This window comes from Lonchura striata, chromosome 25, assembly GCF_046129695.1.
Source record: "Lonchura striata isolate bLonStr1 chromosome 25, bLonStr1.mat, whole genome shotgun sequence".
Lineage (NCBI taxonomy): Eukaryota > Metazoa > Chordata > Aves > Passeriformes > Estrildidae > Lonchura > Lonchura striata.
The window spans coordinates 7,241,096-7,255,274 of NC_134627.1; the positions used below are offsets into that span (position 1 = coordinate 7,241,096).

Below are 14,179 nucleotides of genomic sequence, written 5' to 3' on the forward strand. Positions count from 1 at the left end.
CACCCCTGGGGTCATCCGCTGGGGTGGGACCCCCACGCCTGGGGGCAGCTCTGGGGGTGTCACCAGCCACGTCCCCTCTGTCACCAGCCACGTCCCCTCTGTCACCAGCCACGTCCACACGAGCCCTGGATCACTGGCACCCCACTGCTAACCCTACAAACGCCCATTTGGGGGTCCCCACAGCCCCAAACCCCTGTCCTGTGCTGGGTGGGGACACTCTGGGAGGGACCCCAGTGTCCAGCTGTGGGTGGCACTGGGGTGGCACCGAGGTGGCACCGAGGTGGCACACGACACCCCGGCGCTGTGGAGGGGACAGCGAAAGGCCAGCCGTGCCCTGGGCAGGTGCCAGGGCGGGTCCTGCCGCTGCCATCACGTTGCTGGCAGGGTTTGCCCCTCGTCCCCAAGGCGGGCAGAGGGGAGGGGACACACCCGTGGGTGCCACACACGTGTCCGAGGTGCCACCCCCCCTCCTTTGGCAGCGCTCGGTGCCAGCGGCGCGTCCCAAAATAGCCCCGGCGGGGCCATAAAAGCGGGGAGGGCACGGGGAGGGGGAGGACAGCGGCACCATGGTGGGCCCTGGCGCGGTGCTGGGGGGCTCCAGGGGGCTGCTCTCGGCCCGCCTGGGCTGCCGGCTCCGGGAGGAGGACGTGGGCAGGAGGGAAACCTTCAGCGCCGAGTGGCTGGACCTGGAGCTCAGCTCCCGGCCCGAGGACGGGTGAGGGGCACGGCCGGAGGGGTGCCAGGGGGGCACTGGGGGTGTTGGGTGCTGGAGGATTTGGGGGGGAAGGTTTTCTTGCCGTTTGTGGGGTGTTCTGGAATGCGGGGTTCCGTGGGGTTGTAGGAGGCTCCGAGCGTTTCAAGTTGTGGGGTCTCCGTAGGGTTTTGAGGGGCTACGAGGGTCCTAAAATACGGGGTTTCCATGGGGTTGTGGGGTGGTTCCAAAATTAGGGGTTTCCGTGGGGGGGTTTGGGGCTGTAGGAGACTCCCAAGAGTGCTGATGGGGTTTTGGGAAGCCCAAAAGTCCCAAATTTGGGTGTTTCCGTGGGGTCTTTGGGCTCCAAGTATCCCAGATTATGAGGTTTCCAGGGGTTTTGGGAAGCCCAAAGGTCCCAAATTTGGGTGTTTCCGTGGAGTCTTTGGGCTCCAAGTGTCCCAACTTATGAGGTTTCTGGGGGGTCTTGGGGTTTTGGGGGTTTCCGAGGGTCCCTGTGGGATCAGGGAAGCTCCAGGGGGGTTCTGGGGGGTATCCAAGAGGGACTGGGAAGATCTCGGGGGTTCCTGTGAGCAAATGGGGGTCTCTATGGGGCTGGGGGAGGCCGAGATCCCACAAGGAGCCCGGAGAACTCGGGGGTCTCCACGGGGCTGAGCAGATCCATGGGACAAGGGGGGGAGTATCCCACGGGGTGGGACGGGACGTGGTGGTCTCCAGGAGTCCTGGGGGGGGGTGTGGGGTGACCCCAAAGGCTCAGAGCAGGAGGTGAGGGTCTGGCTCGGTCCCCCCACGAGTGTCCCCGTGCCCAGGTGGTGCCGGCGGGAGGCGGCCACGCAGCGCCGGGAGACGCTGGAGCAGCGCGGGGCCGTGCGGCTGCTGGAGCAGCGCTCGCCCTGGGGGCTGCTGCGGGTGGGGGTCCTGGGCCAACCCCCCACCCAGCACCTCCTGCCCTACGCCCGCACCCTCCCCGTGCCCCTCTTCGCCCCCTCGGACCTCCGCGGTGCCAAGGGGGGCGTTCCCCGCACCCTCTCCCGCTCCCTCTCCCACGAAGCCCAGCGGGGCTGAGCGCGGCAGAGGGGCCGGGGGAGGTCGGGGCTGGGGGGTCGGGGGGTGATGTTGGGGGGCTGGGGGGGACCCACACGCCTGGGTCTGCTCAGCCCGCCCCGAAGAGAGGCAGCGCAGGAAGGCGGGGGCAGGTGGGGGTGGGCTCCCACTCGCGTGGGACCCCACCCCGCTGTGGGCGTCGTGGAGGCCGGTGGGGATGAGGACCCCGCGGGTCGGGGGCGCTCCCGCCCTTCGGGGGGCTCCCGGCAGCTCCGGCGTGACTCAGTTTCCCTGGCGAAAAGATGGGAATGCGAGGATGAGGAGCGCTGAAACCCGCCCGGGGCTGGAGGGCGCCCTGGGTGGGGTGGTGGGGGGCATGGAGGGGATGGGGGGGCTGCGGTACCAACCGCGGTCTTTGCACGGCAATAAAACGCCTGCCTTGGCACCTCGGCGTCTTTTTGGGGGGGGTACCAGGGTGGGGGGCAAGATTTAGGGGGACAGGGATTGTGTATGGTGGCACAGGGGAAACTGAGGCACGGCAGCTGGAGGGACCCGGTGTCTTATGGGACCGGGGGGGTCTGGGTGAGGGGGGGCTGTGCTTATGTAACCCCCCCCGCATCGCCCACCCGGTGCCAGGTCCTGCGGTGCCCAGATTAGCTGTTCCCGCTCGGCATCCCGCTGTCCCTGGGCCCTCGCCAGGCTCTGTGCCCTCCCCGAGCCCGGCCCCGTCCCGCCCTTCCTCCCTCCTGTCCCTCATCTTCATCCCCCCCTCAACAGCCCCGGCACAGGCGGGATTTGGGGTCCTACAACACCCCCAGCCCCATCAGTGGGAACCACCCTGCTCCTTGTCCCGGAGCACTGGGAGCACTGGGAACACTGGGGGCACTGGGGGCACTGGGGGCACTGGGAGAACTGGGGGCACTGGGAACACTGGGAGCACTGGGAACACTGGGAGCACTGGGAGAACTGGGGGCACTGGGAGAACTGGGGGCACTGGGGGCACTGGGAGCACTGGGAGCACTGGGAACACTGGGAACAATGGGAGCACTGGGGACACTGGGGGCACTGGGAACACTGGGAGCACTGGGGGCACTGGGAACACTGGGAGCACTGGGAGCACTGGGGGCACTGGGAACACTGGGGGCACTGGGGACACTGGGGGCACTGGGAACACTGGGAGCACTGGGAGCACTGGGAAACCCTCCATATTCCCATCCCATTCCAACCAAATCTGTCCAAATTCCCATCCCCATCCCGCCCAAATCCCTCCAAATTTCCATCCCCATCCCAGTCCCATCCCAAATCCCTCCAAATTTCCATCCCCATCCCAAATCCCTCAAATTTCCATCCCCATCCCAAATCCCTCCAAATTTCCATCCCCATCCCAAATCCCTCCAAATTTCCATCCCCATCCCAAATCCCTCCAAATTCCCATCCCCATCCCAAATCCCTCCAAATTTCCATCCCCATCCAAGTCCCATCCCAAATCCCTCCAAATTTCCATCCCCATCCCAGTCCCATCCCAAATCCCTCCAAATTTCCATCCCCATCCCATTCCTTTCTTATTTCTGCCCCTCTCCCAGTCCCTCTCCATCCTCATCCCATGGGACACCCCTGGGCTGGGGCAGCACGGAGGGGTCACAGCCGCATCTGGGGGGGCGGGAGGACCAAATCTGCCGGGCCCGGGGCCGGGATTCCCGGATTCCCGGATTGATTCCCGGGTGCCCGGAGCGCCGTTCTCAGCCGTTCTCAGCCCCGGGCCGGATCCGGCCGCGGCCCCGGGGCGCGGCGCTAACCGGGTTAGGCGGCACGGATGATGGATGGAGGGATGCGGGAGGGATGGATGGGGCCGTCACGGCTCCCCGCCGCCCCCCCGGGCCGGGCAGGGATAAAAGGCGGCGGCGGCGGGGCCGGAGCCGCAGCCCCTCGCCATGAGCAGCCCGGCCTACGAGCACTTCGACCCCCGCGCGTACCTGCGCAACAATTACCTCCCACCCCGCGCCGATTTCTCCTCCGAGGAGTTCGTGGTGCCCTGGAAGCTGCGATGCCTGGCCGAGACCTTCGCCAGCGGTGAGAGGAAGGCGGCGGGGAAGCCCTCCAGTGCGGTGGGGAAACTGAGGCACGGAGCGCCCGCGGGCAGCTCCTCTGCTCCTGCCTGGTTTGCCCGGTTCCCTGATTGTTGTGAGGATCTCTCCCCCCACCACGCGTCCTGTCCCCTCCCAGGTGAGATCCGGGGCAGGACGTTGATCGATGTGGGCACGGGCCCCACCATCTACCAACTGCTGAGCGCCTGCGACCACTTCGAGGAGATCGTGGCCACCGATTACCTGGCGGTGAACCGGGAGGAGCTGGGCCGGTGGGCGCGGGGCGAGCCCGGGACCTTCGACTGGAGCCCCTTCATCCAGCACGTCTGCAAGATCGAGGGGCGCGGGTAGGGGGGCCAGGGGGGTGTCTGGGGGGGCCGAGGGAGCCCAGGAGGAGGGGGGTGGTCCCTGCTGGATTGTGTCCCCAAAATCCACGGGATCACAGATCCTGGGTTGATCCCTGTGGAATAATGTCCCTGAATCCCGTGGGATCACAGCCACATTTTCCCTCAGATGCCGAGGTGATCCCTGCGGGACCATGTCACCAAAATGCCATGGCATCGCGGCCCCACATCCTCGCTGTTCCCAAATCCCATGGGTTCACAGCCCCATGTCCCTGCAGGGTCCCAGCCTCACACATCCACGGAATCCTGCCTCTGTGCCTGTGCGTGAAGGGTTGATCCCCACAGGAGCCTGCCCAGCTGATCCTGTTCCCAAATCCCTGTGGCTGTTGGGTCAATCCCTCCTGGCTGTTCCCAAATCCCTGTGGCTGTTGGGTCAATCCCTCCTGGCTGTTCCCAAATCCCTGTGGCTGTTGGGTCAATCCCTCCTGGCTGTTCCCAAATCCCTGTGGCTGTTGGGTCAATCCCTCCTGGATCCCATCCCCACATCCCTGCAGCTGCTGGGTTGGTCCCCAGGAGATCCTGTCCCTTTGTCCCTGTGCATGTTGGGTTTGCCCTGGTGCAATCCTCCTCCTGGTAGGTTCTGGAATGGGCATCCCACCTCACACCCCTGCAGGATCCCGTCCCCATATCCCTGTGTGTGCTGGACCGATCCCATCTCCACATCCCATCCCCAGTTCCCTGTGTGCACTGGACTGATCCCATCCCCAAATCCCATCCCCACATCCCTGTGTGTGCTGGACCAATCCCATCCCCACTTCCCTGTGTGTCCCAGGTCAATGCCCACCCAATCCCTACTACCCTGCACAATCCCACCCCACATCCCTGCTCAATTCCATCCTCACCTCCCTTTTGTCTGCTGGATTGATCCCATCCCCACATCCCTGTGTGTGCTGGACTGATCCCATTCCCACATCCCATCCCCACATCCCTGCATGTGCCAAATTGATCCCATCCCCACACTCCCCTGAGTACCAGGTGGATCCCATCCCCTTATCCCCATGAATACTGGATGGGTCCCATCCCCATGGATACTAGATTGATCCCCTCACACGCCTGTCTGTTCTGGATTGACCCCAACCCCACATCCTTGTGGATGCTGGATGGATCCCATCCCCACATCCGCGTTGATACAGGATCGACCCCATCCCCACGTCTCCATGGATGCTGGATTGATCCCATCCCCACATCCCTGTGGATGCTGGATCAATCCCACCCCCACATCCCTTGGACTGGATCGATTCCATCCCCACATCCCCACTGGATCGATCCCATCCCATCCCATCCCCATCGTCACGGGATCCATCCCATCCCCACATCCCCACTGGATTGATCCCAGCCTAATCCCCATCGACACGGGATCCATCCCACCCCCAAATCCCCACATTTTCACTGGATTGATCCCATCCCCACATTCTCACTGGATTGACCCCATCCCCACTGGACTGACCCCATCCCCACATCCCCACTGGACTGACCCCATCCCCACATCCCCACTGGATTGATCCCATCCCCACTGGACTGACCCCATCCCCACATCCCCACTGGATTGACCCCATCCCCACATCCCCACTGGACTGACCCCATCCCCACTGGACTGACCCCATCCCACATCCCCACTGGATTGATCCCATCCCCAAATTCTCACTGGATTGACCCCATCCCCACTGGATTGACCCCATCCCCACATCCCCACTGGATCGATCCCATCCTCATCCCATCCCCATCGTCACGGGATCCATCCCCCCCCCCCCCCACATCCCTATGGACACTGGATCAATCCCCTCCCCACATCCCCACTGGATCGATCCCATCCCCATCGACATGGGCTCCATCCCCCCCCCCCCCACATCCCTGCCTTTCCCGGCTCAATCCCCTCCCCACGCCCCCCGCTCCCCATCCCACTCCCCACCACCCCTTTTCCCCTGTTCCCCCCGCTCCTCAGGGAGCCGTGGCAGGACAAGGAGCGGCGCCTCCGGCAGCGCCTCCGCCGGATCCTGCCCATCGACGTGCACCGCCCGGAGCCGCTGGGCACCCCGCTGCGGCCGCGGGCGGACGCGCTGCTCTCCGCCTTCTGCCTGGAGGCCGTGAGCCCCGACCGCGCCGCTTTCGTGCGGGCACTCGCCCACGTTGGCAACCTGCTGCGGCCCGGGGGCCACGCTGTGCTGCTGGGAGCCCTGGGCGAGTCCTTCTACCTGGCGGGCCCCGCTCGCCTGCCCGTGGTGCCGCTGCAGGAGTCGGACGTGCGGGAGGCGCTGGCGGCCGCGGGCTTCGCGCTGCGGGAGCTGCGGAGTTACGCCATGCCCCCCGCGCTCCGCACCGGCGTGGATGATGTGGACGGGGTGTTCTTCGCCCACGCGCAAAAACCGCTGGAAGCTTGAAGGGGATCCACGGGAAAGCTCCGGGAAATCCCTCGCCGCCCCGGCAACCCGATGGGTGAGGGGGGTGGGTGACATCCAATAAAGGATGAGGTTGTGGCAGAGGATGGAGACGGTGCTGAGGGGGTGCATGGAGATCTGGGGGGGGTCAGGGACCCCTGGGTGGGGGGGAAATGGGGTGAGAGCAGCTGGGAGATGGGTGAAGGGTAAGGGCAGGATGGGATGGGTGGTTGTGGCATAAAGGATGAGGTTGTGGCAATAAAGGATGAGGTTGTGGCAGAGGATGGAGACGGCGCTGAGGGTTTGGGGAAGGGGTGCATGGAGATCTGGGGGGGGTCAGGGACCCCCTGGGTGGGGGGGAAATGGGGTGAGAGCAGCGTGGGAGATGGGTGAAGGGTAAGGGCAGGATGGGATGGGTGGGTGGGTTCTCAGCAGGGGGATATGGGGCACAAATGGGGGTACAGAGAGCAAAATGGGGGTGCAGGGTGAGGGGTGAAAGATGGGGGGATATGGGGTGTGCTGAAGGGGTTGGGGAACACCGAGGGGGTTTGGGACACATGGAGGGGATTTTGGGGCGCACAGGGCGGGACAGAGTTAAAACAGGGTGGGAAATGGGGTGCAAGACCGTGGGTAAGGGGTGACAGCAAAAGGGAATGGGGTACACTGGGGGTGGGGGGGAGCAGACATGGGGCTGGGGACGGCAGGGGGGCACAGGGTGCCCATGGGGCAGGGAGGGGACACGGGGAGGGGACAAGAACCCAGCTCGGCACAGATTAAACTCAGCTTTATTCACATCCCACAGCACACCCGGGGAAGGGAGAATGGGGGGGGCACAGCCCCTCTGGGCTGGGAGGGGGCACACCCAGCCCCCAAGGCACCCACACAACACCCCCCACCTCTGGCAGAGCCCCCCCCCATACACACAGACCACCCCCCCAATCACCCACACGCCCCCCAGTAGCCACTGTCACCTCGTGGGGGTCCCCAGCTCAGCACGGGGAGGGGGCTCAGCTGTCCTTGACCCCTCTGTGCCCAGCAGTGGGGGGGTTCCCACCCCCCTGGGAAGATGCACGGGGCTTGGGGGGAGAAAAACAAACCTCAAAAGGCAAAACCGGGGTGGGGGCAGGAGGTCGCTTGGCACAGGGCAGGGCAGGGCCCTGGGGGGGCACGGGGGGCGTTGCCCACCCCCCCCCAGCAGCTCTAGTCCACTTTGAAGAGGTCGGAGTTGGCCTTCAGGAGGTAGAGGCTGTCGTCCATCAAGAAACTGGGGGGACAAGGGGGGGATGAAGGGAGGGATTGCCCCGGGGAACAGGGAGGGGGTTTAGGGGAGCTTTGAACCCGACACTGAGCACAGCAACCCCGGGGTTCCCCCAGCACCCCGATTTCAAGGTGAGGGGGATGTCTGTGCACCCCAAAGGCAAGAGAAGCACCAAGAACATCCCACGGGGAACTGAGGGGGTGCTCAGCACCCCGATTTCCACAGCAGGGCACACAGCACCCACAGCGGGGTCGCCGACACCTCGGTGCCGAGGTTGGGACTCCCAGCACCCCGCAGAAAACTGCAGGGCCCCTGAGCCCCCAAATTTCAAGAGGGGGATGCTGAGAACCCCACAGACCACGATGGGCCCGGAATACCCAAATTTCTAAAGGGTGCAGAGTCTCCAACACCCCCCAGACCCCGCGGGGCTCCCTGGGGAACACGGGGAGCCCCTCACCCCAATTTTACACGGGGAAAGAGGTGAAGGTGGGGTGTGTCAGTGACCTGTAGAAGAGCACGTTGAGGGGGATGGTCCCGATGTGCCAGAGCGCGTGGGCGTCCAGCACCCAGAGCAGCGGGGGGAAGTCGAGGAGCTCGAGCAGCGCCAGCGCCTGGAGCAGCAGCACGGCGGCCGCGCATTTCCAGACGTGCGGCAGGCGCCGGGCCTGGCGCAGGCACCAGCGCAGCCACCACGCCACCGTCAGCGTGCCTGGGAAGGGACGAGAGCAGCGGCGGCGTCACGGTGCCGCCGAAGCCCGCGGGGAGTGGGGAGCCCAGACCCCGGTGAGAATTCCTGGGGAAACAGGAACAGGGGGTGCCCAAACTCCAGTCAGAATTCCTGGGGAAACAGGAACAGGGGAGTGCCCAAATTCTGTCAGAATTCCTGGGGAAACAGGAACAGGGGGTGCCCAAACCCCGGTGAGAATTCCTGGGGAAACAGGAACAGGGGAGTGCCCAAATTCTGTCAGAGTTCTTGGGGAAAAAAGGAACAGGGGAGTGCCCAAACTGTCAGAATTCCTGGGGAAACAGGAACAGGGGAGTGCCCAAATTCTGTCAGAATTCCTGGGGAAACAGGAACAGGGGAGTGCCCAAACTGTCAGAATTCCTGGGGAAACAGGAATGGGGGAGTGCCCAAATTCTGTCAGAATTCCTGGGGAAACAGGAACAGGGGAGTGCCCAAATTCTGTCAGAATTCCTGGGGAAACAGGAATGGGGGAGTGCCCAAATTCTGTCAGAATTCCTGGGGAAACAGGAACAGGGGAGTGCCCAAATTCTGTCAGAATTCCTGGGGAAACAGGAACAGGGGGTGCCCAAACTCTGTCAGAATTCCTGGGGAAACAGGAACAGGGGGTGCCCAAACCCCGGTCAGAATTCCTGGGGAAACAGGAACAGGGGAGTGCCCAAACTCTGTCAGAATTCCTGGGGAAACAGGAACAGGGGAGTGCCCAAACTCTGTCAGAATTCCTGGGGAAACGTGGGGGAATGGGGAGAGGGGAGCCCAAATTCTGTCAGAATTCCTAGGGAAACAGGGGATCAGGGAGAGGGGAGTGCCCAAACCCCAGTCAGAATTCCTGGGGAAACAGGGAACAGAGAGGTGCCCAAACTCTGTCAGAATTCCTGGGGAAATGGGGATCAGGGAGAGGGGGTGCCCAAACTCTGTCTGTCAGAGTTCTTGGGGAAAAAAGGAACAGGGGAGTGCCCAAACTGTCAGAATTCCTGGGGAAACAGGAACAGGGGGTGCCCAAATTCTGTCAGAATTCCTGGGGAAACAGGAACGGGGGAGTGCCCAAACTCTGTCAGAATTCCTGGGGAAACAGGGGGGGATCATTGACAGGGGGGCTCAAGGATGGGGAGGGCACAGACTGACCCTGGACACAGCCCCAGTGCAGCTCCAGTGTCCCCCAGTCCCTCCCAGTGCCCCCCAGTGCCTCCCAGTGCCCCCCAGTGCCCCCAGTTCACCCGCAGCAGCGTTGGCCAGCAGGTTGTAGCCGTAGTCGAAGCGCACGAGGCTCAGGTAGGAGATGTGGCCGGCGAGGAAGAGGAGGAGGAAGGCCCTGAGGATGCTGAGCAAGGCCGGGCGCTGCAGCCCCAGCGTCCTGCGCAGGGGGGGACGGGCACTGTCCTCCCAGTATGGCTCAGGGTCCTCCCAGTATGGCTCAGGGTCCTCCCAGTATGGCCCAGGGTCTAACCAGTATGGCCCGAGGTCCTCCCAGTATGGCCTGGGGTCCTCCCAGTATGGCTTGGGGTTCTCCCAGTATGGCCTGGGGTCCTCCCAGTATGGCCCGGGGTCTTCCCAGTATGGCCCAGGGTCCTCCCAGTATGGCCCAGAACCTCCCATTGTCCCCCAGTCTGTCCCCAGTCCCCCCAGTTCCCCCAGTTCTCCCCAGTTCTCCCCAGTTCCCCCAGTTCTCCCCAGTTCCCCCAGTTCTCCCCAGTTCCCCCAGTTCCCTCCAGTTCCCCCAGTTCTCCCCAGTTCCCCCAGTTTGCCCAGTTCCCCCAGTTCCCCTCACCTGACACAGCACAGGTACACGGAGTGCAGCACCACGGCCGAAGCACAGAAATAATCCAACTTCTGTGGGGATTGGGGGGCTGAGCCGGGGGCACCCCAAAACTGGGGGGGTTTGGGGACACTCGGGTGGGGTGGCACCCCAAAGCTGGGGGGTTTGGGGACATTTGGGGGGGTTTGGGGACATTTGGGGTGGCACTGCCTCACCTCCGTCAGCGCCGTGTCCCTGGTGTGGAACACGGTGGACCAGAACCAGGCGTTTAAGGAGACCTGGGAAAAAGGGAAATTTGGGATTTGGGGGGTCAGGGGACCCTGCCCCTCATTTTGGGGGGGCTGGGAATGGGGTGGGGGGTGGAAGAGCTGGAGTTGGGGGGTTCAGGGGGTTGTGGGGGAGATGGGGGGGAAGGAGGGGAAATGGTGGGGGAGGAAAGGGAGGAAAAGGGAAAGGGGGGAAGGGAAAGGAGGGAAAAGGAGAAAGGGGAAAGGAGGAAAAGGGAAGGGGAAAGGAGGAAAAATGGGGAAAAAAGGGACAGGGGAAAAAAAAAGGGACAGGGGGAAAAGGAAAAAAAGGAAAGGAGGAAAAGGAAAAAAAGGGAAAGGAGGAAAAGGAAAGAAAAGGGAAAGGAGAAGAAAAAAAGGGAAAGGCGAAAAAGGAAAAAAGGGAAAGGAGGAAAAGGAAAGGGAAAGGGAAAGGGAAAGAAAAGGGAAAGGGAAAGAAAAGGGAAATGGAAAGAAAAGGGAAAGGAGAAAATGGGAAATGAGAAAAAGGGAAAGGAGAAAAGGAGGAAAAGGGAAAGGAGGAAAAGGGAAAGGAGGAAAAGGGAAAGGAGGGGAGATAGAGAAAGAAAAGAAAGGAGAAGGGAAAAGGAAAGGGGAAAAGGAAGAGAAAGAAGGGGAAAAGGGACAGAAAAGGTAAGGAAAAGGGAGAGAAAGGATGGGGGAAAAGGATGGGGGGAAAAAGGATGGGAAAAAAAGGAGTGAAAAAAAATGATGGAGGATAAAAGGATGGGGAAAACAAGGACGGGGGGGGAAAGGACGGGGAGAAAAAAGGACGGGGGAAAAAACGAGTGGAAAAAAGGATGGGGGGAAAAAGATAGGGAAAAAAGGATGAGGAGAAAAAGTGGAACAAAGGATGGGGAAAAAAAGGATGGGGAAAAAAAGAGTGGAAGAAAGGATGGGGGGAAAAAATAATGGGGAAAAAAAGGATGGAGGAAACAAAAAGGATAGGGGAAAAAAGGATGGGTGGAAAAAGGATGGGGGAAAAAACAGTGGAAAAAAGGATGGGGGATAAAAGGATTAGGTAAAAAGAGAGGAAAAAAGGATGGGAAAAAAAGGATGGGGAGAAAAAGGATGGGGGAAAAAAAGAGTGGAAAAAAGGATGGGGGATAAAAGGATGAGGTAAAAAGAGTGGAAAAAAGGATGGGAAAAAAAGGATGGGGAGAAAAAGGATGGGTGGAAAAAGGATGGGGGAAAAAAAGAGTGGAAAAAAGGATGGGGGATAAAAGGATGAGGTAAAAAGAGTGGAAAAAAGGATGGGAAAAAAAGGATGGGGGATAAAAGGATGAGGTAAAAAGAGTGGAAAAAAGGATGGGGGAAAAAAAGGATGGGGGATAAAAGGATGAGGTAAAAAGAGTGGAAAAAAGGATGGGAAAAAAAGGATGGGGGATAAAAGGATGAGGTAAAAAGAGTGGAAAAAAGGATGGGGGATAAAAGGATGGGGTAAAAAGAGTGGAAAAAAGGATGGGGGATAGAAGGCGGGGAAAGGGCCGCGGGGCTCACCCAGGCGAAGGCGACGCAGGTGGGGTAGGTGGGCGCGGCGGGGGGCACGGCCGCCCGGTAGCGCAGCAGCATCACCAGGCTGGCCAGCCCGTTGAGGAAGGAGGCCAAGGCGGAGGCGGGCTCCTGGAAAAACAGGAACCGGGAGAAGGGCCACTGCGAGGGGACGCGGGGAGGGGTCAGCGGGACCCCCGGCCCGCCCCCCGGCCCGGCCGGGAGGGGCGGCTCACCTTGCCGTGGAACTGGGGCACGCGGTGCCCGCCCTGCTGGTACAGCCGCACCGTCAGCCACATGCACTCGTACTGGCACTCGTCCCGGCACGTCCAGCCTGCGGGGCACACCAGCGCCTCCCAGTATGGCCCAGTGCCTCCCAGTATGGCCCAGTGCTTCCCAGTGTGGCCCAGTATGCCCCAGCGTGACCCTGACCCAGCTCAGGGCAGAAGGAGTGGGTGGGGTTCACCCCCGTGGCACCGGGGACACCCCCAGCCTCACTGAGCAATCTGGAGGGACCAGCAGTGTGGACCAGTAGCTCCCAGTATGGCCCAGTGACTTCCCAGTATGGCCCAGTGTCCCTCCAGATAGTTAAGGGGTCACCAGGCTGGCCCAACATCTGTCCTGGTAAAGTCCAGTGATCCCCCAGTATGGCATAGTGACTTCCCAGTAGGGCCCAGTGCCTCCCAGTATGCCCCAGTATGGCCCGGTTATCCCCCAGTATGGCCCAGTGACTTCCCAGTATGACCCAGTGATTCCCCAGTATGTCCCAGTGACTTCCCAGTATGACCCAGTGTCCCCACAGTATGACTCAGTGACTTCCCAGTATGGTCCTGTGACCCCCTAGTATGGCCCAATGACTCCCCAGTATGGCCCAGTGACTTCCCAGTGTGGCCCAGTGACCCCACTTCATAGTCCAGCACCTCCCAGTATAGACCCAAACCAGCCCAGTAACCACCAGCATGACCCAATGACAACCAGTATAGGCCAAGTGACCCCCAGGGCTCCCCGGTAAGCCCCAGTACGGCCCTGAGGCCAGCCCAGGGCTCCCCAGTACTTCCCAGTTTAGCCCCAGTCCCTCCCAGTCCCCGCAGCCGGGGGGCGTGGCTTCACAAGGGGGCGTGGCCTCCGCCCTGTCAGCCAATGGGCGCGAGGGGGCGGTACCTGTCAGGCCCATGTAGAGCGGCTGCCGGGCGCGGAAGTTCCGCAGTGCCGCCCCGGAGCAGTTCTGCCGCTCGCAGCGGCTCAGGCACTCCCGGTACAGCGGTTCCCGGTCCCCCTGCGAACCATGCGCCGGGTCCGGCGCTGCCGCCGCCATCAGCAGCAGCAGCAGCAGCAGCGCGGGCCGCGCCGCCATCGCCGCCCGGCCCGGCCGCTTCCGGCCCGCCCCGGAGATGGCGGCGGCGCGGGGCACTGTGGGATATATCCCCCCTTCAGTGCCACCGCGCAAAGGCTCATGGGATATATCCCCCCCTCAGTGGTACTGTGCAAAGGCTCACGGGATATATCCCCCCTCAGTGATACTGCGCAAAGGCTCATGGGATATATCCCCCCTTAGTGGTACTGTGCAAAGGCTCACGGGATATATCCCCCCTCATACCGCCCCGCAGAGGATCATGGGATATATTCCCCCATGGGGCCCGGGGATTTCGGGGGTCCCCGGTGCTCCCCGGTGTCCTGCGGGGACCCTCCGGTGTCCTGCGGGCCTCGCGGCCATTTCATAGCACGGGGGAAGCGCGGCCTGACGATCTGAGTGGTCCCGGCCTTGCGGGACCCCCCAGCAGCGGCCGTAGGATGAGGCCGCAATGGCGGCCTGGCCTGCGGGGCTGATCCCCGTCGCTGCCCCCCGCGGCAGGCGGGACCCCCACACCGAGAGTGCCCCGGTGGCGCATGGGGGAGCGCAGGATGGGGTGACCCAAGGGGACGTGGTGGGCAGAGGCTGCCCTGTGCCAGGGTCACGTCCTGGGCCCACCGTCCTGCTGCTCCTGGCGCCATGCCGGGCGCTGCCCGGATGGGGGTTTGGATGGGG

General features: G+C 62.5%; 3 protein-coding genes across 4 annotated transcripts; 2 read left to right on the forward strand and 1 right to left on the reverse strand.

The window, feature by feature from the left end:
- Positions 1-564: 564 nt before the first annotated feature.
- Positions 565-1,800, forward strand: TCAP (titin-cap). Its single transcript, XM_021532990.2, has 2 exons — positions 565-715; positions 1,522-1,800. Exons 1-2 carry the CDS (start codon positions 567-569, stop codon positions 1,775-1,777), a joined length of 405 nt encoding a protein of 134 aa, XP_021388665.1. The 5' UTR covers positions 565-566; the 3' UTR covers positions 1,778-1,800.
- Positions 1,801-3,687: 1,887 nt separating this feature from the next.
- Positions 3,688-6,721, forward strand: PNMT (phenylethanolamine N-methyltransferase). The gene is made up of 3 exons (XM_021532989.3): positions 3,688-3,826; positions 3,980-4,187; positions 6,187-6,721. The coding sequence occupies exons 1-3, from the start codon at positions 3,688-3,690 to the stop codon at positions 6,620-6,622; spliced, it is 783 nt and encodes a 260-aa protein (XP_021388664.3). The 3' UTR covers positions 6,623-6,721.
- A 666-nt stretch (positions 6,722-7,387) lies between these two features.
- Positions 7,388-13,527, reverse strand: PGAP3 (post-GPI attachment to proteins phospholipase 3). Of its 2 annotated transcripts, none has more exons than XM_077788311.1 (8): positions 13,315-13,527; positions 12,390-12,422; positions 12,163-12,285; positions 10,591-10,653; positions 10,388-10,449; positions 9,837-9,973; positions 8,382-8,586; positions 7,388-7,883 (listed from the first exon to the last, which is right to left on the reverse strand). In XM_077788311.1, exons 1-8 carry the CDS (start codon positions 13,505-13,507, stop codon positions 7,587-7,589), a joined length of 1,113 nt encoding a protein of 370 aa, XP_077644437.1. In that variant the 5' UTR covers positions 13,508-13,527; the 3' UTR covers positions 7,388-7,586. The 2 variants fall into 2 exon arrangements, with proteins under 2 accessions (XP_077644437.1, XP_077644438.1); XM_077788312.1 differs by having other exon boundaries at positions 7,744-7,883; positions 12,163-12,315; positions 12,390-12,487.
- Between the last annotated feature and the right edge of the window lie 652 nt (positions 13,528-14,179).